Genomic DNA, 23320 nt, shown 5'->3' with positions numbered 1-23320 from the left:
AGAATTCCCCCTAGGTTCAGTGAGAGTAGCAATACTTTCTGGAACAAGTTACAACTATAAATTCTGAGCATTATTGATAAACACAAGTCTCCCGGACATTATTTGAATCCTTGTGAACCTGAAATGAATTAGACCCAGACCAGCTGACTACATTACTGACCAAAAGCGTCAACACAAGAGTAATTTCTGCTGATCTCTGAAAGTCAGAGCTGATCAGCCAAATACATCTACTAAAGAATACACTGAAACAGAAGTTTCTGATAATGTTTGGGTCGCCAATGTCCTTCCCATCCCACAGAGAACACATTTTTAGCACAGCAAACAACTAAATCTGGATTTTTAGGTCTTGCCCACGACAAAATAAGGACAGCCAATATTAATCAGCCTTTGTGAAATTGTAATTAGGAGCACAAACTTTAAATCTTGGCCTTTACCAGGCCAGCCCAGGAGCTACAGCATCATCCTGATTGAGAACACTAGCAAAATATTAATCCAGCACTCAGCCCTGTGAGAACACTTCTGCGTGGCCCAAAAGCTCTGTCGTTCTCATGCTTATTAATCTTCCCTCACAGGAGGCAAAGGACAGCGTAAGCTCACTCTGATAACTCTGTTATCTCTCTCCCCAGAAAAGGAAAGGGTGGTCCTTCCAACCAAGTGGCCATTTAAACCACCACGAGCACTGCAGGGATCCCTGTGACATGTGACAGAGGGAGCAGAGACGAGGAGCAGCATTTCCCCTTTCTTTTGATCCCTTTCTGTACAGTCTCCAACCCTGGGTTAAGTGTTTGAGCAGTGGATAAAACAAACACCTTAAAAGCACTTAAATTGTTACCTGGCTACCTACTCTAGCTCGGTAAATCATCTGGAGCTCTAAGGAAATGTTTCAGCCCACAGAATGTTAGGTTTTCACCACAGCTCCAGAATTACTGCAACTTCCCAAAGCCCAGGGCATATCCAGTTTGCATCACTGCTTTGGAAGAACAGTTTAGGTACATCTCTGTTAAACCTACATTATCAGCAACCGCAGGGAAAGCCCTGATGTTTACAGGCAACACTGTGAACGGAAAAAATTACTAATTACAAACATTTTGGGTTGAGTATGAATGGCTCACAGAGACTTAGCTGAACTGATTACCAACTGCAGCAGCGATTGCTAGCGCTCACAAAAGAAGGCACAGAGTCCGGGGACTCATTTCCATATGAAGCATAAGCAGAGATATCTACTAAGGACTTCCAGCTGCAGTTCTAGCAGGAGCTTCTTGCGACAAGAACACAGTTCCAGGTGGGACTTTATCTGTAAGCCTTTCATGATGCTTTCAAGAGATAAAACAATCTGTTGGCTTCTTTAAAGAAGTATCAAGCATGGCTAGACCACAGCGACTATCTCTCTGAACGCCTTATCTACCACCCCATAGCTGCCACTTCCCTCCTTAATCCTTCCAGCCAAACCCCACGACTCAGGCAGTGGCTGTTAATTGTTTATAAATTAAATGATTATTCCTATCTGCATATCAAAGGCGGGGGGTGCAGCTGGAGAGACGGATTCTCCATGCGGTTTAGTTTGGGACACGGAGACACTCTGCACTTTAGAGCCGCCCAAGACTGACAGCGCCGAACAACTGCAGCAGCGCACGTCTCTGCCGTGTGACCCGCAGGTGCTGGGTGCCATGCCTCAGACCTGCGACACCCAGCCCGGCAGTGCCCCTCTGCCGCTTCAGAGATTAGATAGAGGGGCTGATCTCTGCCTGGAGCCCAAAACACGGCCAGAGGAAGCGGGCCGGGGATCTGCAGCCCGCTGTCAGCGCCCGGCCCGCCGGGTCCCGCACGGCTCCGGCGGAGCAGCTCCCGTGCAGCTCCGAGAGAAGCGCTCGGACGGGACTCGCAGCACTCGCAGTGAGCAAAAAGAACAATCAGGGAAGCGAGCGGCGAGCGAGCAGCAGCCGCCGGGCGCTGCCGGCGCTTATCAGCACTTCCACGCTGCGTGCCGGCCAGGGGAAAGTTTGCCCGGAGGCAATCGGCGGCGGAGCGAACTACGGGGAACGGGGCGGGCGAGGAGAGCGGGATGGGGGGACAGCGGAGTGAGCGCGGCGCACGCCCGGGCAGGGGGAGCCGCCGGGAGCCGGGGCGGGCGGAGCGGCAGCGCGAAGGGGAGTCTCGGCGGCGTGTACCGGTACTCACAGCTGGGCGATGGCGCCCTGGGAGATGACGGCGTTGTCGGAGAAGTAGGGGATCATCGCTCCCCGCCGCGGCGGCCGCCCTGCCCCGCGGCATCGGCACCGCCGCTCTGCCCCGCGCCCGCCGCGCCGCCCCGCCGCGCAGGCGCGGCACGAGGGCGGGGCCACGAGAGCCCCACCCCTGCCCCGCCCACACCGCACGTGGCGGCGCGGGGCTGCGGGGAAGGGAGGGGACACGCGGGACCGGGACACGCGGGATGGGGACAGGCGGCACCGGGATGGATCAGAGACACGTGGGACCGGGACACGCGGGATGGGGACAGGCGGCACCGGGACAGACGGAACAGAGACAGACGGGATAGGGACAGACAGGACAGGGACACGGGGGACCGCGACACGCGGGATGGGGACAGGCGGGATGGGGACAGGCGGCACCGGGATGGATCAGAGACACGCGGGACCGGGACACGCGGGATGGGGACAGGCGGCACCGGGACAAACGGAACAGAGACAGACGGGATAGGGACAGGCGGGACCGGGACACGCGGGACCGGGACACGCGGGATGGGGACAGGCGGCACCGGGATGGATCAGAGACACGCGGGACCGGGACACGCGGGATGGGGACAGGCGGCACCGGGATGGAGCAGAGACACGCGGGACCGGGACACGCGGGACAGAGACAGGCGGGACCGGACACACGGATCAGCGACAGGCGGGATGGGGACAGACGGGACCGGACACACTGATCAGGGACACGCGGGACCGGGACACGCGGGACAGAGACAGGCGGGATAGGGACAGACGGAACAGAGACAGACGGGATAGGGACACGCGGGACAGGGACAGACGGGATGGGGACAAACGGGACCGGACACACGGATCAGGGACACGCGGGACCGGGACAGACGGGACCGAACACACGGAACAGAGACAGGCGGGATAGGGACAGACGGGACCGGACACACGGATTAGGGACAGGCGGGACCGGGACAGACGGGACCGGGACAAACGGGACCCGGGCACACGGAACAGGGACAGGCGGGATGGGGACAGACGGGACCGGGACACGCGGGACAGGGACAGACGGGACCGGGATGGATCAGGGACAGACGGGACCGGGACAGGCGGACGGTCCGCCCCGCTCACGGGCCGGGGTTCAGCTGCCGGCTCCCCCGGCGGGCGGCAGCGAGGGCCAGGGCACAGCACCGCGCGGGTGCGCCCAGCTTTTCCTTTCCCTTCCCTTTTCACTTCCCTTTTCCCTTCCTCTCCTTTTTCCTCCCTCAGATCTAGCCAGCGAGGCTGCACGCCCTGCAGCCGGGTTTGATGCAGCACATCAAACGATGTTTTGCAAAATGCAGGCAGCGACAACTCGGGCGCTTAGGAAACGACCTTAATTTCTCTCCTGCAGGAGACGGGGGGAAGAGTTCTTGGCAGTAACTTTCATATGCAGAGACGCGACAACTTGCTTTCTGCCAAAGCAGAGGAGAAGCAGCTGCCTTTCAGTGCTGTTTAATCTTTAGCTCCACCGCCCCTCGAGAAAAGGAAGAAAGGAAGTTATTTAAAACAAAAGTCTTGTCGTTTGGCTGCTGGGAATTCAGAGGGAAACTTAGTACGGTTTTCCACTGGGGAGAGCCGGGGGCAGCTCGATCCCACCCTGCACTGCCCATCCCGGAGCGGCATTTCCAGCCCTTACACCCAGCAACCAAGGAGCCCTGCACTGGAAGCAAGCTCAGTTTTGTGTTTCCCACAGGAATGCATGACAGCCCAGCACGGAGGAACATGATACAGTCTTAAGTCATCTGCTCTAGGTGGCACATGCCCAGCAAGGAGGCACGAGTGGGTTGGCAGGGGAAGACGTGAGCTTAAACACAACTACTTGTTAATGACATCTACTCAAGAGCAAAAAATACCAAGGCATCAACTACAGAGCTGCCCCTGTGATCTGGCAGCAGAGCTGGAAGCCAAAAAACTTCATCAGCTTTATTTCCAATTATTAACTAAAAGTTTCAGAGAACCAGAGAGAGGTTGGAAAAAAACCAACACAGTGTGATGGCAGCTGGCTCAGGTCTTGATAGAGACTTGACATGAACAAGAAGAGACTTGTCTGAAAGGTGTTGACCATCTCCACTTCAGGGATGAGCAGAGAAAAGGGCAAAGCAGTGGAATTTGTGATTCTGCAAGTTTTGCTAGGGTATTGTTTGCTTGCAATAGTTTAAGCAATGTCATCCTATATAGCCAAGAGCACAGCTCTGGTAATGGTGCCTCACAGCTGTAAAGAAAATGCAGTGCCAGCTTGCTGCAATGCCAAAAAAAAGTCATTTTGTTAGGCAGAAATGAAGTTAGTTGCACGAAGCAATGGAAAAATCAGGACTGAGAAATGGAGGGTAACTCAATCCTTCCAGAGGTCAAGAGACTGGCAAGAACCTCATATTCAGTAGTAACACATACCACACATTCACAGACTGAAAAACAAGCCCAGAACTTCTGTTCTATTCTAATTAATAACTTAAGGGCTTTATTCAAGCATTGTAGAAGACTAAATGTACTTAGATACTGTCCAGACACGTCAGATTTCTTACACATAACCACCATTACAAGGCAAGCCCCTAAAACCTGCTGAAAACAAGTGCAGTGATTAACTACAAGCAGCTACTCATAACATATGGATAATAGATTTGTAAATGAGTTAGATCTGGATTAATACAATCATGCACTGCATCTCCATATGCCAGGGAACCAAGTGATGACAGAAATAACCCATTTGTTTTCTTTTCGAACCTTTAGAGAACAGAAATAGGAAATCCTCAAGTAAGTTCACATCTTGAAATCTGCACTAATAAAAGCTATTTGAACTTGGGTTTGTTGCCATAAAGATTGAAACCCCAGCCTGAAAGTGGCACAGCTTTCAGGTACATGTTAGTGAGATTAGCATTTCAGTTCCCACTGTCCATCTGTGGATACTCAGAGAATCATTAAGGTTGGAAAAGACCTCCAGGATCAAATCAAATCTCTGACCCATCACCATGCTGTCAACTTGACAGCAGCAATAAATGCTGTGTTATTTTCATACTTTGTTTTTAACATCAGACTTAAGGAGCAACTCTATTTATTTGTCAAAGTTGCTCTTATGTTTAGACATGAGTAAAAGTTTAGACCCAGTAAACTGATCTCTCAGCGTGCAGGAGCAAGGAGCAGGCAGAAAGAAAGGGATGCACGAGATGGAGTTTAGGCAGCAAGTCACAAGACAGCCAAGAAACTGCTCCTGGCTGGAAGCAGGTGCACTCTGCTGGGACAAATACACGAAGAATTTAAAGTGCACAAAATTGCAGTGATGACAGGTAGCAGCCTAAATCACCCCGTGCTGCAACAGAGCATGTGAGCAGAGCCATTAATCACGGCATGACAAGATGTAAATACGCCTGTCTGGGGTCTCAAGGGCTGCCCAGCCCAGTGCACCAAATGACACTTTGCTGCAGGGCAAAGGGCACTGCTTGTCTGAGTTCTGCTCAGCATTTCCCACTCCCCAGGAGGCCCCGGGACCAGGGGGCAGGCAGCAAACCCCGCAAGGCACCACGACACCACAAGCAGCAGGATCCCATTTAACCTTTGAACACCACACAAACGAATAAACTGGGGTTATATACAGACACATTGTAAAAACACCCATCCCCAAAGCTTTGCTACACTAAGGCAGCAGCTAGAACCAGTTATGGAAGCACAATGGAAAAAAAAAAAAAAACAAAGAGTGAGGGATGTCTGAGCAAGCACTTCAGGAGGGGGGAGCAGAGGCAATGCTACCAGAGCTGCCTCTGGAAAGAAGTTTCAGGGGCTGGAAGGAGAACATGCATGCACAAATCTCCCATATTGACTTGTAGTGTTTGGTCTGGCAGACGAGGCTGACAACATATTGTTTATTCATACAGTCATCATTCTCCCCGGTGTCTGCATTGCAAAACTCCACAATGACAGCAGCTTGCACAGTACCTTTGGCTGTGTCACTTTCTTGGTGCATTTCAGCAGTTTTTGATCTCACAGTGGTGTAACAGAGTAATCCTGTGTCCCACAAAGGACTAGCACTTGTTAATGGGCTTCTCCTAGTCCAGCCCAGGCCCGGGTGCAGGTCAGGCTTGGCACTGGCATGCCCAGATTTGACACTTGCAGGAGGCATGCTCAGAGCTGGACACCCAGTCGTGTCAGTGCACATAGTCCACATGCAAACAGGGCATTCATCAAGCTTCTGTTTCCATCCAAGATCAACAGCTTCAGGCTGAATTGCTGCTTCTTGTCAGACCACACAAAGGTGTGGGTGTCATGGTGTTCCACCCACTCCTATCCCACAGCGCCTTGCTAAGTGTCTGCTCACGTGTTAACATGATTAAATCTGCAGCAGCATTGTTTCATTAGGCATCTTCAGTTTTTAGTCTACACTAAGGGGGACCTGATGACCTCTTTCCATTTTATAGTACACCTACCAGTGAGATGTCCTCTGGTCCCCTCAGTTCTCTCTTTTTGAAGAACCCTGATGAACACAACATACTGTCATAGTCTTTCTGACTGCAGTGGGTGTCAAGGGTTGGGTGTTATTAAGCCTGTTTGGAATGAAGTCCAGGTACTCTCTGCAAAATCAAGGAATGTTCTGTTCCTACAAACACGGAAAGTACTACAGCTGTAACACTGGTCATGTTCAAGGTAGAGGGGACAGTGGGAGGCTATCACACACAGGGAATTTTGCCCTCAATCATTATTATCAGCATCACAGATAAGGCAATGCAGAACCCAGATCCATGTTTTCAGGGGATTATGAAAAAAACTTGTGAAGCTGCTGTGTTAGACAAACAAACTCCCCCTCACCCCCAGCACATCCTCTCCCTGCCGAGCGATGTGCCACGGCCGTGTCTGCTCAGCCACCTTTACTGCACATGTGGAAAGTTTATTCTGTACTGTTCAACAGCTGCTTCCGGTGATATTTATGAAAAGGCACCGAGTTTTAAAAACAACACGTCCCTGCCCACGGCCGAGCACGGGAGCCTTGCACAGGCACCGCTGGGGAACAGGCAGCAAGTTCATTTCCGTGTGCAGAGGTGGGGCCAAGTCCTTTTTTGTTCTCACCGGCAGCTACACTCAGTCTTTGTCCATAAAGGCAGCTGTCTCTGCATCAGCTCTGGTGGGAAAACGGTCCTAAGGGGTAGCCTTGAAAAATTTGCTGCCACACTGAGCTCTTTGAGGGTCAAAGGACCTGATGACCCTGCATTTCTGGTGGGAAGTCAGTTAAGTCATCCTTTTACTGTGAGGATACGTGGCTTTAGGCACTGAACAGAGTCGACAGATGAGTGTGAGTGGATTAAGGGTCCAAACAGATGATTTATTTGGGAAGAGCCTTAAATTAGTGCAGCAAACCTGTATATAGGTAGAGACCACCTGGCTGAGAGCAGCACCTCGTGCACTCATCTCCTGCTGCTGCCTCCGCACCTCGGAGGAGAAGCTGATCTGCCAGAGGCCTCTGGATGCTTCTGGCATGGGAGACAAAACCCTCTGCATTCTGCAGTCCAATTTATCAGGAAAACATGAACGATTTCAGTAGCAGCCATCATAAACAAGCCAATGCACGCAGGGCAGAAGGAGATGGAGCACAGCACAGACACACAGCTTTCCCAGTGATAACAGACATACCACCCACCAAGGCAGGGCTTACACACTCCAGCTGCATTACACACAGCCAGGGGAACTTCACCAAGTAATTATAAAGGGGCCCATATCTAGTTAAAACAAAACCAAACCAAACAAAAACTAAAAAAGAAAAAAAAAAGATTAAAAAAAAAAGGCAGGGGGAGGCAGGAACAGGGAAAGCACGCAAAACTGTACTTTAATCCTGAAGAACCAGTCAGAACAGGAAGCCACATTCTAAATTTGGTTATTTAAGCTGTCAAAGAGTATTTCTGTTTCCAGTTCTTGAGCAAAGAAATCAGCCAAGTACAGGGGTAGGGAGATAAGCATCACTGAAAGAACAAACCCCTGCTTTTAAAGCCCTTTGGTCAGCTGCCCATCATGATCGATGATTAGGCTGCCTAGTTGAGAATTCAACACCTATTTTGCAATATTATCAGTTCATTAAACCCTTCCCTCACCAGCCCCACATCCAATCACTGTACAGTTTACTTATCATTAAATCTTCGAGGGTCTGACACAGAGAGGTCAATGCTCAATTACACCTTTTTTACAGAGCCTGAGCCTCAGATGACTGAAGGGACCTGAGCAGGAAAAGGGACACAAGCAGCAATGTCTGCTCCCAACAAGCAACACCACTGTAGGTAATGTATTATTTTAGTGACCTGTGGAAAAGAAAGATCTAAATCCTCCCAACTGTCAAACCATCCACTCACCGAATTTTATAAAGGAATGTTTTTAATGCAAAGACACCAAAGAGCTGAATGGCAATGAATCCAGAAACCCTGGCTCAGATTATCAAAATACATTTAAGCGTCTGAAAATCCACAAAATGCTGAAAACTGAAGATTCATGTTTAACTTTGAATCTTGTGAAGGTGTCTCACCAGGAAAGGGAATTTCAGAGTTTCTATTCTGAAGGAATAGAAATCCTTTAGCTCAGAGCACCTGGTTCATGCTCAGCAGGAGGCAGAAGCATGTATGGAATCCTTAAGGCACTCCTGGTCAGCCCCTCCTCTGTGACCCTCCGAAGGAGCACAAGTGTGTGGGAGCAGCTGTTCTGGACTCTGGACCCTTTTAGTAGCTGAAGGATCTGACCCACTTTCATTCCTTTTACTTCCCAGCTTGTCCTTGCCCTGTTCCTCATTCTCCTCTGTTCACACACTTAGAATGACAAATTCAAAACCACTTTTCATATGCATTCAGATTTTCAGCTAGCTCCCTGTGTTTACCTGGTTAATTTGGCAACGATATTACTCTGCTTGATCCTTCAGCCTGAAGATCACAGCTGAAATCATCTCACACATTATTGTGATCCACAGGTATGTCATCGGACTGGACTGAACACGTTGCAACCACAAACAGACCTTGCAGTGAACCAGCCCTGCAGATACCTGTTACTAATCTAACAAACCCAAATTTTACTGCCAGTTCAATACCTTTGCTCACAGTTTGGTGATAAAAGAAGTGGTATTCCAAAATGAAGGCCACCGTAATGAATCGTGGCCCACAGAACTTTTTCTGGTGGTCAGCAGAGCTGGCAAATGACCAGAACTGTTCTTTATCTCGGCATTACACTCTCCCCAAGCAGCTGTAGTAAATGCCAGAGAGAGGCTGAGCTGTCACTGAAAGGAAAGACAGAAAGATGAATTCAGGAAACACATTCTAAAGATAAGGCTCATACTACAAGAGCTTAGTAATCTCCAGCACGGATAAACACACGTTTTCCTGTACAGCACACACAGAGCCCCATCTTCCTCAAGATGGAGTTAACAAACTGTCTTGCACACCCAATAAAGATCCAGCTACTGTTCAAATACCAACAAAGTAATTGTTTGGCAGCTACAGCAGTGAGCAAAGGCAGCACAAGGAAGGTTTAGTTGCCAGAACTCTCAGCACATGGCTTTTGGAAGTGTCTCCTGTAACACCAGAGAGGTTTTAAGGATAACCAGGAGCCTGCCACAGGAGCACCAAATGGTGATGACACACATCTCCAAAAGTCACAGCAGTCACAGGATGCTGCAGACCCACAAATCTCCGTGTGGAGTGTGAATGAGCCTTTGGAAGTGCAGTCAATTCAGTATCACATGATCAGCCCCCATTTCTTGCACATATTGTACAACAGGTCTCAGTTTAAAAATCAAACACCTTGGCTTACAGTTTATTGAGCTGCTGCCCTGCAGAAAAAAGCACCTATTTAACTTAGTCTTTGAAAAGCAACTTTTATACTGCTATAAACCATCAGCTCCTGCATCAGACTGTCTTCTGCTCCTAAAACAAAGGTATTTACTCACAGCTTGAGACCTTGAGGCAACTTGGCACATCCAACTGTTATCATGGCAATAATCTGATTTGCTTTCCTTCCCAGTTCACTCCTGGAAGGAACTATTTTGACTAAAAAAAAAACAAACCAGAAGGTAACCATACTTGTGCTGCAGAAGGTGTGGGGTTTTTTTTTCTTTTTAAATTATAATTTAACACCACACTCTTGCCTCCACTTGAAGAGGGGAGGACAAGCACTTTCTGAGAACATTTTCAGGTAACAAGCTGCAGATTTCAAGCCGGATGTAATCACTTTCTGTGGCACCTGAAGGGAACTACAGGCTCCTCAGCTTTACCTGAGCAAATGGACTTTAGTCTGACCCACTGCCAGGCTATAAAAGTTCAAAGAATCCCTCTGAAGTCCCTGGCAGCCTCACTAGGCAATACAGCTCACCCCATTTTATATGCTCAGTTACTGAGCATATAAATGCTGCATTTCAGCAACCAGAGCAGTTTCAAGGCACACAGAAGTGGTAAAATCATGATGGTGTGGAAATAGAGGCACCATTTAAAACATAAAACCCAAAAAGCAAGCAGCAGATCCTGACAGCAAACCCAGTGCAGCTGCAGCACCGCTGCTGCCCCGGCCCCCGAGATGTCGTTTGTCAGCAAAACAAAGATGCTGAATCCTTGCAACCTTGGCACAGAGCACACAAAACCTGAATGTCAATACCTCAGCGGGTGTAAACACAGCTCACAGCTCAATACATGTGTGTTTTAGGTAAATTTTAACAACCTGGGGATGCTGCAAAGAGCTCGTTAACACAGATGCTCCATTAAGAGTGTATTCAGTGTGGCAGCAGTGTGTGTGGGGACAGGAGGGATGTGCAGGCCAGCTTAGCTCCACAGCCTCCAGACAGCCTAATAAAAATGTCAGAACATAGCGAGGAAGGTAATAAATGTAATAAATAGATTGTTCAGGACATCTGCTTATGCAGCACTGCCTTGGTTCCCTAGGCAAGAGTGACAGGGACTGGCTGATCAGGGACTGCAGAGCAAGAACCTGGATCTGTGTCAGGGCTTTGGGGATCTCACCCATAAACTGCATGAATGGCCACTGCTACAGCTGGACACAGAGGAGGGCTTGGGGTGAGAAAAAATGTTGCAGAAGCCAAGCTGGTTTCACCTATTTGTTCAGCTTCAGGTATTGGCAGCATTAACTTGCTGGGGTTTCTAATAATGGATAGAAATATTTGTAGAAGTCAGATCTATGTTCACTGTCCCCAAGTACTTTCCTCAGTAGGAAAACAAATCATTCCTCTTTGCATCAACACAAAAGAGTTCGACAGGAAATGCCATTTCAAGCACCTTCCAAAGATGACTGCAGAGCACACAGGAACTCTCTTTCTGCACTCTGATAGCTCTTTCCATCTTTTGGACAAAAGTTTAACCAGATTCTGCTAATTCCCAAAGCAGAAAGCTCCTCAGTGCACGATGGTGCTGTCGAGTGCAGACTTGTCAGGTCATTTGAATGCTCTGTAGAGCAGGTTTATGTTTAAACAGCATTTTCACACACTTCTCCCTTCTCTGTGGGACCCAGTCCAGGCAATCACAGGCCTCTGTGGTGTTAGATTTAAAAAGCACAGGTCAGCAAACAGACAGATAATTTTGTTTAAGTATGGTGATCACCTACATGTTTGTAACTTATTTCTCTGCCTGTCTGGATGACATTTTAGTCTCTGCTCAACAAACACTGTCCCTCCTCTGTCCTGCTGCCAGGCTTTCCTGCATGTTCCCCTCACCTCAATATATATCCCATACCTCATCAGGGAGGGAAGATAAACAGCAGAAACCTAACACAAGAAGTTATCTAGATTTTGCTAACCACAGGATTAGCAGTGCTGTGGAGCTGGATCTGAGTGTAACATTTCTTCTGAGACAGCAATCCCCAGGCTGTGCAGAGACATGGGGACACTGGAATGGAAATGAAGGCTCTACCCAATGACTGTCAAGACTGAACACTGCCAAAATCTGACACCAAACAAGTCCATGTGCTTATGCTCAGGTCTTCACTAACTCCCTTGCAAGCATTAACACCTTTGTGCACTAGGATCCTATTTAATAACCTTTGAAAAGTTATTTTATTTATGCAAACATGCATTTAGTCCTACCACAGCAGTACTCCTGGCTTCAGTGTCCAGTTACCAGGATGAGTTTGGACATGCCTGATGCCTGACACGCTGAGGTAGCACATGAACACATTTTCCATGACCGCAGGAGACAAAAGGTCTCCACACCAGAAGAATTTTATAAACAGAAAAAAAAAAAAAAAATCCCACCCCAAACACTGACCACTGCCTGGAGCTGCAGCCAGGTCACCTGAATGAAGCCTCAGGAGAAGTGGGCTGTGCCCAGGCAGGCAGTGAGCAATGTCGGGTTACTGCAGAGCACTACCTGAGTGACACTGCAGCTGGAAACACACTTTTCCTTTTAAGCCAAACTCAATCTGTAGCCTTTTTACTGCCTGCATTTTTAATAGCTGCTACTTGCTATGTTCTTGTGAAAACTGGGGATTAGATATACTCAGGAACTGTTTATGGACATCTGCTGCTCCTCCACAGCAGGACTCCAGGTTCACTACTTACCCCATTTGACTCTATTATTTTTATCCTACTGTAATCAAACACATTTAACACCCACCGCCTTGTTTTTCCCCAGAAGGAGTTTGGTTTTAGTTAGCTCTGTGACCCCAGTAACAGGAGTCACAGAGCTCAGATCACCACATCAACAGCAGGTTGTCATTTCCTACCCCAGGAAGTTATTTCAAATATATTTTAAAAATGCTCATTTCAGACCTAACCTACAATGGTTGCTAAGTGCCCACAACAATTAAATACCTCCCATCCCTTCCAATACATTATGTATACTGAGATCAAGTCATGAGCTGATCTTGTGACTGCTGGAAGGCCAAGAGTAAAATGAAAAATTGGAGTTTAGCTGAGTTCAATTTGAGCCTTCGGGAATTGTGCTTTCCAGCTTTCCTCTCACTCATGAAAGCTGTAAAATGAAGAAACAGCAATTCTTAAATCATCATTTAGGGCTGGAAGACTGAAGTAAACAGGGCAGTCACCTTCCCTGAGCCACAGAATCACAGAACTACAGTGAAATCATGGGAATGTGCAACCAGGACAGTGTTTTCTTTTGCAGATTTATCCAAGTTGGCCCCAAAACACAAAGCCCAGATCTTGCTCAAGTATTTTAAATGCTAGATATTATGGCTTCTGTTGCTACCTACTCACTCAAACACCATTAAGCAAAGAACCATAGCAGCCAGAGAGCTCATAAAGGGAGAACCATTTCACCTTCACTTCCTCTTTGCTCCCTCTGGAGGGAATCTGAAGCCTTTCACAAAATCTGGCTGCAACATTTTAAGCCACAAAAGTGTTACTGCCATTGGAAAAGTCACCTGATATATACAATTTTTGCTTTTATTAGGTTCAGCTGAAATAATTTTTTGATGGTTTACAGGAAAGGAAATAAAGCTTACAACACCCCAAGAAGTCTTACCCTGCAGACTACACCTACATTATAAAAATCACCATTCAATCAGCTGAGTTTCAATGTTTCTTTTTTACCAAATAACATTTACAAAAAAAAGGTCTTCCTGAAGCAACTGAAATCAGCATTTACAAGAGGTGAGCACCTCCTGCAAAACAATCCAAATTAAACAAAAAAACCCCTGCAAATTCTCAGTGTCTCCTAATTTTGGAGCATAAATTTGACTGCATCAGCAGCAAGTATCCACAAATCCTGAATGTGCTATTTAAGCAGCAGGTGCCTGTATGGATCAGGATCACCCTTGATGGCAACAGGGACTTTTTAACCAGAGAACAAGAGTTTATTAGTCTGGTTACCTCTCAGAATACTCTGCTGGTGGACTAAATCCTGAGAAGCAACACAGGACACTGGAGGGAGCTACAGAAACAGCAGTCTGGAGAATATATTCCCTGACATCTTTGCCAACTGTTCCCCATATTTATTTTTTAGTGTGCAGTCTGACTTTTCCCATTTCCTGCTGCAGCAAACCCATTACTAGAACCCATTTTTCAGTAAGGCTCATTTAAGACGGTTGTGCAACATCAACAACAGGCAGAAGGTGATGTGTGTTTGCAGGACATGCCAGAGGAACATTCCACACAGGCAGGCATCCTCGAGGACTCCTGTGAGCCTCGAGTGACAGTCTTACCTTCTGGGCTGGGACCGGCATTCTTCTTCCCCGCTGTCTGCCTCCTGCATGCATAAGGAAAGGAGAAAAACATTAAAATCTTTTAAAACATGCAGAAAGCAAAGGCTTGCATTTCACTGGTTTGATTGTGTAAGGCAAGGGGAACTCTTCCTGCTCCTGCATGCAGCTGTCACTAGAGAGGAACTCACTTTCTGCTCAGCTGTCACTTCATGTTCTCTCAAAAGCCTTTTAAAAACTCAACTTTACAGGAATTTTTGCCCCTGCAGGATTTTGCATGCTTTTGCACTGACTTCCAGTGACCCCTGCCAAATATGGCAGGCCAAGAGCCAAACACATAGTTCACTTGTAGGCAAAAATCTCTGAGTTTTTATTACCTTATGGAGATCATATTAATTCATAGTCTAGTCAAGTGTAAAAATCCACAAAACCAGCACGTAATAAACCTGACAAATCAAACTGAGTGAGCACAGATATGACCAGAAAGGAGAAATCTGACATATTAGGCTGCTTTAGATGAGATATTAATATGCACAATCTCTAATGTGCTGTGGAATTTCACTAGGCCTACCTACTACAGCCCAAAGCAATACCTCAGCAGAGAGATCTCAGCAATTAATTCTGCTTCACAGAATTAATTTACATGCACCCTGCCAGGCACTGGAGATAGGGTACAGGATCTGTTGTATTAGTGAGAACTTACTATGTTCATACAGGTCCACAAGGAAAAAGCATTTTAAAACATACCAAGGGTTTTGTCAGGACAGGGGCATTCCATGAAAAACAGATTTCAGACAGAGAAAGGAAAAGATAATTTTGTTCTTGGTTGCTCTAGGCTTCCCTCCTGCAGGTCTCCTTTGGCAATCCTGCCAGAACATAAGTTCCAATTGAGTTCCCTGTGGGTTTACAAGAAGTTGACTTGAGGGAGCAAGAGAAAGAGGTCAGAAGGGAGGGGAAGATGTTTCATTACATGTAGAATTGCTAAAGACATGATGGGGTTTTTGAATAAGAAGTGTGTATTTAGCTGGAGAACAAGTTCCTCAAACTCCACAGTAAGGCAAAACAACTGAAAGAGCCCTTGAAGTCTCGTTTGTACTGCTCAGGAACTCAAGCTATGCAAACATTTTTAGTATTATAATGAACAGTTATTTCTACCTGCCAAGAAAAATCCTTGTCACAGCAATTGGCAAGCCTGGTGTGCCATAGCCAAAAGTCCCACAAATGACAGGAGGAGATCCTGAAATATGAGGATCATTATCTTAGCTCCCCTCAAAACTCAACCCTAAGGAGCTCAGTGTGGAGGAGGCCAGACATGGCCCAATTAATCACCATCTGTCTCTGCTGAAACTCTTACATCTCTCTGATAGCAGACATAAATGTAGCAGGTTTGTGTGAGGAGCGCATTCACTCAGAATATAACTGGCTACGAAAACAGAACTGTAGACAAGTGTGATTTGAGCAAGAGACCCATTGCCAGTACCTGGGATGCTGTCTGGAACAAAACTAACCTTCAGCAGCCTCCTTCTCATCAGCAACTCTGACCTGCCTGCAGCCTACTCCTTCCCTGCACCTCAAGTTTTGTCCTGGATTTACAGAGTGGTCAGATCCAGGTATCGGAACCACCTTTACCCCATCCTTCTGCAAATGCATCCAAGGACAGGGCGTCCAAGAAGATCCAGCCAATGCTCCCGCATTTCACACATTCCACTCCAAGGGGCTGCTGCCGCTCCCGCTGCGCTGTGGTCGCTGTGAAACCCTGCAGCCGCAGAGCATCCCCCAGTGCCCGTGGGGAGCCCAGGCGGCTGCAGGGACGCTTCTCCCCGCTAGAGGGGAGGGCAGGACAGCGATGTGCCCGCCCAGGGGCCGCTCCCGGGAGAACGGGCTCCGAGGGGACACGGCCCCAGCAGTGACACGGCTCCAGCCGTGACACGGCTCGAGCACTGACACGGCTCAGCACTGACACGGCTCCAGGGCTGACACGGCCCCAGCACTGACACGGCTCCAGCAGTGACACGGCTCAGCACTGACACAGCTCTGCACTGACACGGCTCAGCACTGACACGGCTCCAGGGCTGACACGGCCCCAGCAGTGACACGGCCCAGCAGTGACACGGCTCTGCACTGACACGGCTCAGCACTGACACGGCTCCAGCACTGACACGGCCCCAGCACTGACACGGCTCAGCACTGACACGGCTCTGCACTGACACGGCTGAGCACTGACACGGCTCCAGCACTGACACGGCCCCAGCACTGACACGGCTGAGCACTGACACGGCTCAGCTCTGACACGGCTCTGCACTGACACGGCTCCAGCACTGACACGGCCCCAGCAGTGACACGGCTGAGCACTGACACGGCTCAGCTCTGACACGGCTCTGCACTGACACGGCTCCAGCACTGACACGGCTCAGCACTGACACGGCTCAGCTCTGACACGGCCCCAGCACTGACACGGCTCAGCTCTGACACGGCTCAGCACTGACACGGCTCAGCACTGACACGGCTCTGCAATGACACGGCCCCAGCACTGACACGGCCCCAGCAGTGACACGGCTCCAGCACTGACACGGCTCTGCACTGACACGGCCCCAGCAGTGACACGGCTCTGCAATGACACGGCTCAGCACTGACACGGCTGAGCACTGACACGGCTCTGCACTGACACGGCTCTGCACTGACACAGCTCTGCACTGACACGGCTCTGCACTGACACAGCTCTGCACTGACACGGCTCTGCAATGACACGGCTCTGCACTGACACGGCTCTGCACTGACACGGCTCTGCAATGACACGGCTCTGCACTGACACGGCTCTGCAATGACACGGCTCTGCACTGACACGGCTCAGCACTGACACGGCTCTGCACTGACACGGCTCAGCACTGACAAGGCCCCAGAACTGACACGGCCCCAGCACTGACACGGCTCTGCACTGACACGGCTCTGCACTGACACGGCTCCAGCACTGACACGGCTCAGCACTGACACAGCTCAGCACTGACACGGCTCAGCACTGACACGGCTCCAGCACTGACACGGCTCAGCACTGACACGGCTCAGCACTGACACGGCTCAGCACTGACACGGCTCCAGCAATGACACGGCTCAGCACTGACAGGGCCCCTAAACCAGAACCTCCACGTTTTCTCGCCATTTCCAGCCTATTTCCAAAGGTAAAGAAGTATTGCTGCCAGTACAATTCATCAGCTGAGACGCGGCTCAAACGTTCTTTTCCGAGGACATCTTTTGGAAGGAACATGCTCGGACAGCATCCTTGGAAAGTGAAAGCAGCTATTCGAAGGTGTGACCTGTGACACCACTCCAGCTTTCACAGCTGCCTTTGCACAGGTGCTGACAAGAAGTTTGGATGCTGCCCCAGCTCTGGGTTCCCTGCAGCACCCCTGATGTGACCACAGCGACAGATCCAAGAATGGCAGCTGCCACAAATGCTCCTTGGAGATCCCTGATGCTGGATTGCTCCAGCCTCAAGCCAGGCTCTCCACCAGCCTGCACGTTGGAGGAAGCTGAGCAGCACTGATGAGCTCCAGAGGGAGTCATGCCCTGCTTTCCTTGACCAGAAACAGCGGCCTCAGGGGAAATGGAAGGAATGAGTCGCATAGCTCTAAACTAGGCCACGATATTAAATGCAGTTTAAAGTGAAAGATGAAAAATTCCATCTCTGCTCCTTTCAGGCCATGTAGGACAGAATATGCAAAACATTAATCCTGTTTGTGCTTTGATCCACTGCCAACTATCTGTCATCAAAAGGGCAAGGGAGAGGAGAGAAATTTTGGAGAGCTGTTCTGTTCTATACAATGGGAGTCACTCCATGTCACGCAAACAATTCTGCTCTTATAAATCTCCTTTTTGCAGACTGATGTAATGATAAACAAGATTCAATCTCCACTCTTACGTACGGGGACTGGAGCTGTCTGCCTGGATTTAACATAAGGAACATCACAGCAAGTTCCTGCGCTGCAAGATACGATTATTAGCCTAAGTCATGCGCCTAATAATCACTACATTTCTATTAACCAAGGAACATTTCACACAGACTACACCCTAAAAAAAACATCTTTCAAAGCTTAAAAGGATTCCCATTTAATAACTGCTGGCTATGTATGATTTTATGCCAACATACCTGACTGTATAGACAACACTTGGGAAGTGTTTTTATCAGGAGTGGTCACAGCCAGCAAGTATCAAAAGAGCACCAATAATTTAGAGAGTTTTCACCCCTTAAGTCAACATCTCACTTGTAGCTGTGAGGTGAACACTTCAGACACTACAGAAAATTAGTTAATATAGATTGCCCCCAAACAAAGCAACAGTCAGATGTATCCATGCCATCAGAGGGGCTTTTCACTTAACATGGTCAAACGTCCACCATGGGGACAGCTTTGGGCTCATCTCAAAGGAGGAACTACAAAGCAAAGGACTGTAATTAAGTGAGCAGTCTCCTAGCTCCCTGCCCACTCTTTCCCTGCCTACATCCCATCCAGGTGTTCAGACACACACTAAGTGTCTCTGAGCTGAACATGACCTTTCCTGGGAAGAAGGCAGCTGCTTCAGTCAAATCAGAGGCTGTGCAACCAGGCACTGATCCAGTGGTTAAACCATGCACATGCTCCTTTCACAGCATCCACCAGTGTCCCAGTGTCCCTTGGTTTGGGCTGCAGCCACACAGAGCACTGCACACTTCTCTATACGGGAGCTCTCCTCATGTGCCAGCAAATATTAAGCAAGTCAGTACAAAAGCCACCCTCCCACAACTATTTCCCAACACATGGATAACCCAGTCTGGTCAAGTCTTGCAGAGGGTGCCACTGCTGCAGCCACAGCCTCTCCTCTAAAGCAACACAAGGCACACAGAGATAAGAGCATCCACTGGACAATCAGATTCCTTAGGGCTCAACTCCTGACACAGACACGTGGTGACAGTGGAGATGCCCTGGGGTACCCAACATCTGCATGGAACTGGCACCAGATGCCCAAAGAAGCAACTCAGTGCAGGCTTATGAAGTCCAAGGGAAGAGGATCTGTGCGTGGACATCCCACAGAACTGAAGTTCAGTGCCTTCCAAGATGAAATATTTGATAGATTCCTGTTCAACAGCACAACGTGCACAAAGCTGGTCCTATCAATAATCTCAAATCATCTGCTGGAACAAAGCAAGACAAATGTTTGAGTCGCACTGCCAAATATCTATTACACATTTCTGTAGCAGAGGGACTTTTCTGCAGTAGTCTGAGTTGTATCAATCTCTTAAATAAACTGTGTGAGCAAAAAGCCCACACATGCTGCATTTGCAGTATGGCTGAAGTGCCAGCAACAACACTGCCTGGGAAAACGAAATAAGGGCTGACTCCAAAACTTGGGTTGATAAAAGGTTCCCTTTTTCTTGCAAGAAGCCCAAGACTACACACAAATTCACTGGGGTTTGAGGGCAGATACAGAACTGTACCAGGTACCACTTCCAGTCCAACCATGTCTAGAAGCAGTTTGGCACTAAAAAGGGTCCCTTGCCACCAAAAAAATGGGCATCCAGAGTCTGCAAATTCCACAGCTGCAAGAGAACCAGAAATCTGTGGCAGTTTGTGTGAACCAATTTACTCAGTGTATTTTGGAAACCATCAGTGTGGTTGCAATGTGCAAGTACTCACTAACAGAGGATAGGTCTCAAAGCTGAACTGAAAACCAGTTCACTTCAGACTCCATCGGTCTCTGGAGGTGGTTAACCTTAATCATGAATAAAAATTATGAAACTAATTAATAAAGTCACCTAGCATGCTCTAGAGAGGAAGCTTACTGCTACTTTTCAAAATACTTCTATCTGCCATCAAACACATTTTAAAGGAGAAGCTGCTACCAGGAAGCCTTTAAGTTTGACATAAAAGTTCTTCAAAAAGCTGAGCAAACCAGGCCACAAACAAGAAAGGGGAGAACTGCACTGTGTTTTGCATAGAGCTTTTACCTCTCCTGAGCCATAGGGATAAGGGTTAAGAAGCATTTCTCCAGCTGTTGCTCTCTCATCCCTCACTATTTGCATGAAATGTTTTGAATGAATGCTGTTTTCCTCCTCACATGTCTTCTGGATTTGAGGTTCCACATAACCAGTAGCTTTCTGCAGCCAAGTGTTCATTCAGAGGTTGGCATTCCTTCTGGATTGTTTTCTGTATCACTTTGCTATGTCAGTAATTGGTATATTTAGGTCAAAGACATTGTGCTCCTGCTCGGGAGAGAGAAAAGAATAAGTTCCTTATCAAAGCTTTCATCTTCCCGCTGGAGCAAAAAGATTTATGCAAACCTTGTTTAGATTAGCACTCACTAAAAACTGCAGAACTAAAACTCAGACACTTCAAGACAAAAATTACAAGCCTTCAACTGGTACAACAAGAGTTAGGATGAGAAATACAGTGTGACACAGCCTGCTACACTACACCACAAGAACAGATTAAAAAGCAGATTACTGTCAACTGAATTTCTACAGTAAAATCAGCCTGCCTGATGAGGAGTATAACAGCTTTTGCCTTAATCAGAGACCCATCTAAGGGGAAGAAAAAACCCCCCATGCATTGCAGATATATATTCACTTTAAATAACCCTACATCAAATGTGTGTTAATATAGTTTCTCTCTCTAAAACTGTGTAGTAGCACATCATCTCTAGTCACGTACAGACACTAAGGAAAAAAACCCAGCAGAACTATTGTCTCCCTGAATAGATCTTCCCCCTGACTTTCAGAAGGCCCTTCAGCACCCTGCAAGTACGACAGAAAAGACAGGTATTTAATGTAATTATGATGCTTTGCTGGATTTAATGTCTACTAGAACCCTAAAGGTACCTGCTTAATCTCCTTTTAGGCAAAGCTAACGACATTGTCAACTGGAAATCTTACAATCTAGGAGCATTTGTTTCCCTAGAACAGTAACAAATGCTTATGGTAATGGGCCAAGTGTGAGAAGACTCAGAGCTGTACAAACACAGGCACTGGAACTCCAGTTTTCATACTGGAAACTGTTGCTGACGTCAAGGGTATAGTTTGACTAAGACCAAGTCAAAGATATGCATGTGTACACTGGTGAATCTCAGGGCAGGGCTTCTACACAGCCAGCAGTCTGTGATTAAAATGAAATCCCAGCTCCACAGGTTACCACAACGAGCAGCGCTCATTAACCACTCATGCAGGCTGACACATTTACATGCATGAAATTGTCCCTCTGCAATTAAGCACGATGGACATTGACACCTCAGACCCTCTCCAGTCACTCACTGCCTGTTAAAACACAGACCTTACTCAACCTCCCAGTGCCCTCCAGAGCTCCCAGAGCAGCCCTGGCCATGCACCTCCTCACCCACAGGGCTGACACCTTCACCTCAGAAGCTGGGCCTGTTTCCAGCTGGACAGAGAGAGACTCTCCTCAACTGCTGCATTAAAAACGTGGCAGCTAGAATGAAACAAGACTGAAGGAGCCTGAAAAGCAAACTGGCTAATGAGCCATATGCAGGGAAGTTAGAGACCTGGAACTGCAGCTGATTCTCTTTTACCATCCATGAGCAATAGGAAAGCATTATAAGGAATAAGGACATAGATCAGACACAGCAGATGCACAATACCAGCTTCTGGGTTAAATTACTTTCCCATTGACACAAACAAGCATTTAAAAGTGTTTTTAAGAGAGGAAAATATTTGGTTTTCACTCATGCTGAAAGGCTATTTTAGGAGGAGGAGGGTGGAAGGAAGGGAGGTACACGGCAAAGGGAAGGGTCTTTGTCTTGCAATCAGCCATCTTCCTGTTAGCATCTAGTTTACCTTGGTGCACGCTCATTTGTATCCCTGCAGGAGTTATCTCAATTAGAAATCAGGGAGTTATTCTAGGGCTCTGATCAAGTTGTAACTCCAGAGCTTTGACTCTTCCAGAATGTACAGTAGGGTCACTAAAACAATGCTGATCCACCTGCACCATACAGGAAATATATTATTCCTATAATGGAACAAGAATGGAGCTATTTGGATACCACTCCTACTTATGTCATAGCTATGTCCACAAAATGAAGCTGTGCCAGCACAGCCCTCTTGCTAAAAGTCTAATTCCTGGTCAGCAGCAGCATAACCAGGCAGTGTTTTTTCATTTTGCCTCAAATTCCACAGATTGAAGCACACGCAGCCATCCCTGAGACGTGTTTCAGCTGCACCCTCACTCCACACCAGCTCGTAGAGCCCAGGGGCTGCCTGTAACACAAAGGCATCCTTCTCCCTGCCAGAATGCTACAGGAGACTCTCACCCACACAGCTCCTCTGAGATCCAATCCCTGCAAGTCCCTGTCAAATCTCCTCTTGACGTAAGGAACACACAACACAGAGAATTAGGAGCAGCGCAGAAATCTTCGTGACCTACCCAAAATAAAAGCACCAGCAGCCAGGCCACTCAGGGATCTTGGCATATTGCATCAATAATTAAGAGATGATTTTCTGGATGAAAGATATTCTCAAAGGGGGAAGTTATTTAACACTTATGAAGATGAAATAAAGACTCTGAAAAGAGAACAGAGCAACACTCAATCTTTACAAATTCCACAATGTTCAATCTTTAAAAAGCAGGGAGGAAATCATTAATATTTCTAATTCTTTACATTGCTTAACCTGAATCTGTGTTCAACGTTATAATTACGAGTTGCAAATTGTTACCTAGCATTTGTGAGAAAAATAACAAAAAAAAGGGGTATCCAAGCAACTACATTGTACAGCGTGTCTGGATGCAGCAGCATCTGCGTTGGCACTCGCAGGCTGCTATTGCATAACCCTGGATTCAAGCAGGAGCACAGCCGGGGAGGCTCTGCTCTATTGCAGTGACATATCTAGAACAGAAGTGGCTGGTAGAGCTGTAACAGCAGCAGTTTAGACTCTAGATCAGAACAGGAATTGGCAGCAAAGTCCCTTCACCTCTAGCCTCCGTTTGGGTAAGGAAAAA

General features: G+C 47.8%; 1 protein-coding gene across 4 annotated transcripts in view; it reads right to left on the bottom strand.

Moving 5' to 3' along the window:
• Window positions 1–23320, bottom strand: part of SSH2 (slingshot protein phosphatase 2) — a 91895-nt gene that overhangs the window by 48585 nt on the left and 19990 nt on the right. For 3 of the 4 annotated variants that reach the window (XM_064394667.1, XM_064394668.1, XM_064394666.1), the window contains one exon: window positions 14349–14392. In XM_064394667.1, coding sequence (XP_064250737.1) covers window positions 14349–14392 — 44 coding nt within the window. Of the gene's footprint in view, window positions 1–2178; window positions 2311–14348; window positions 14393–23320 lie in introns of those variants that run through there. The other variant, XM_064394669.1, reaches the window with a different exon arrangement.

Source organism: Passer domesticus, chromosome 19 (assembly GCF_036417665.1).
Source record: "Passer domesticus isolate bPasDom1 chromosome 19, bPasDom1.hap1, whole genome shotgun sequence".
Classification (NCBI taxonomy): domain Eukaryota; kingdom Metazoa; phylum Chordata; class Aves; order Passeriformes; family Passeridae; genus Passer; species Passer domesticus.
This window is presented reverse-complemented; position numbering and strand designations above follow the sequence as displayed.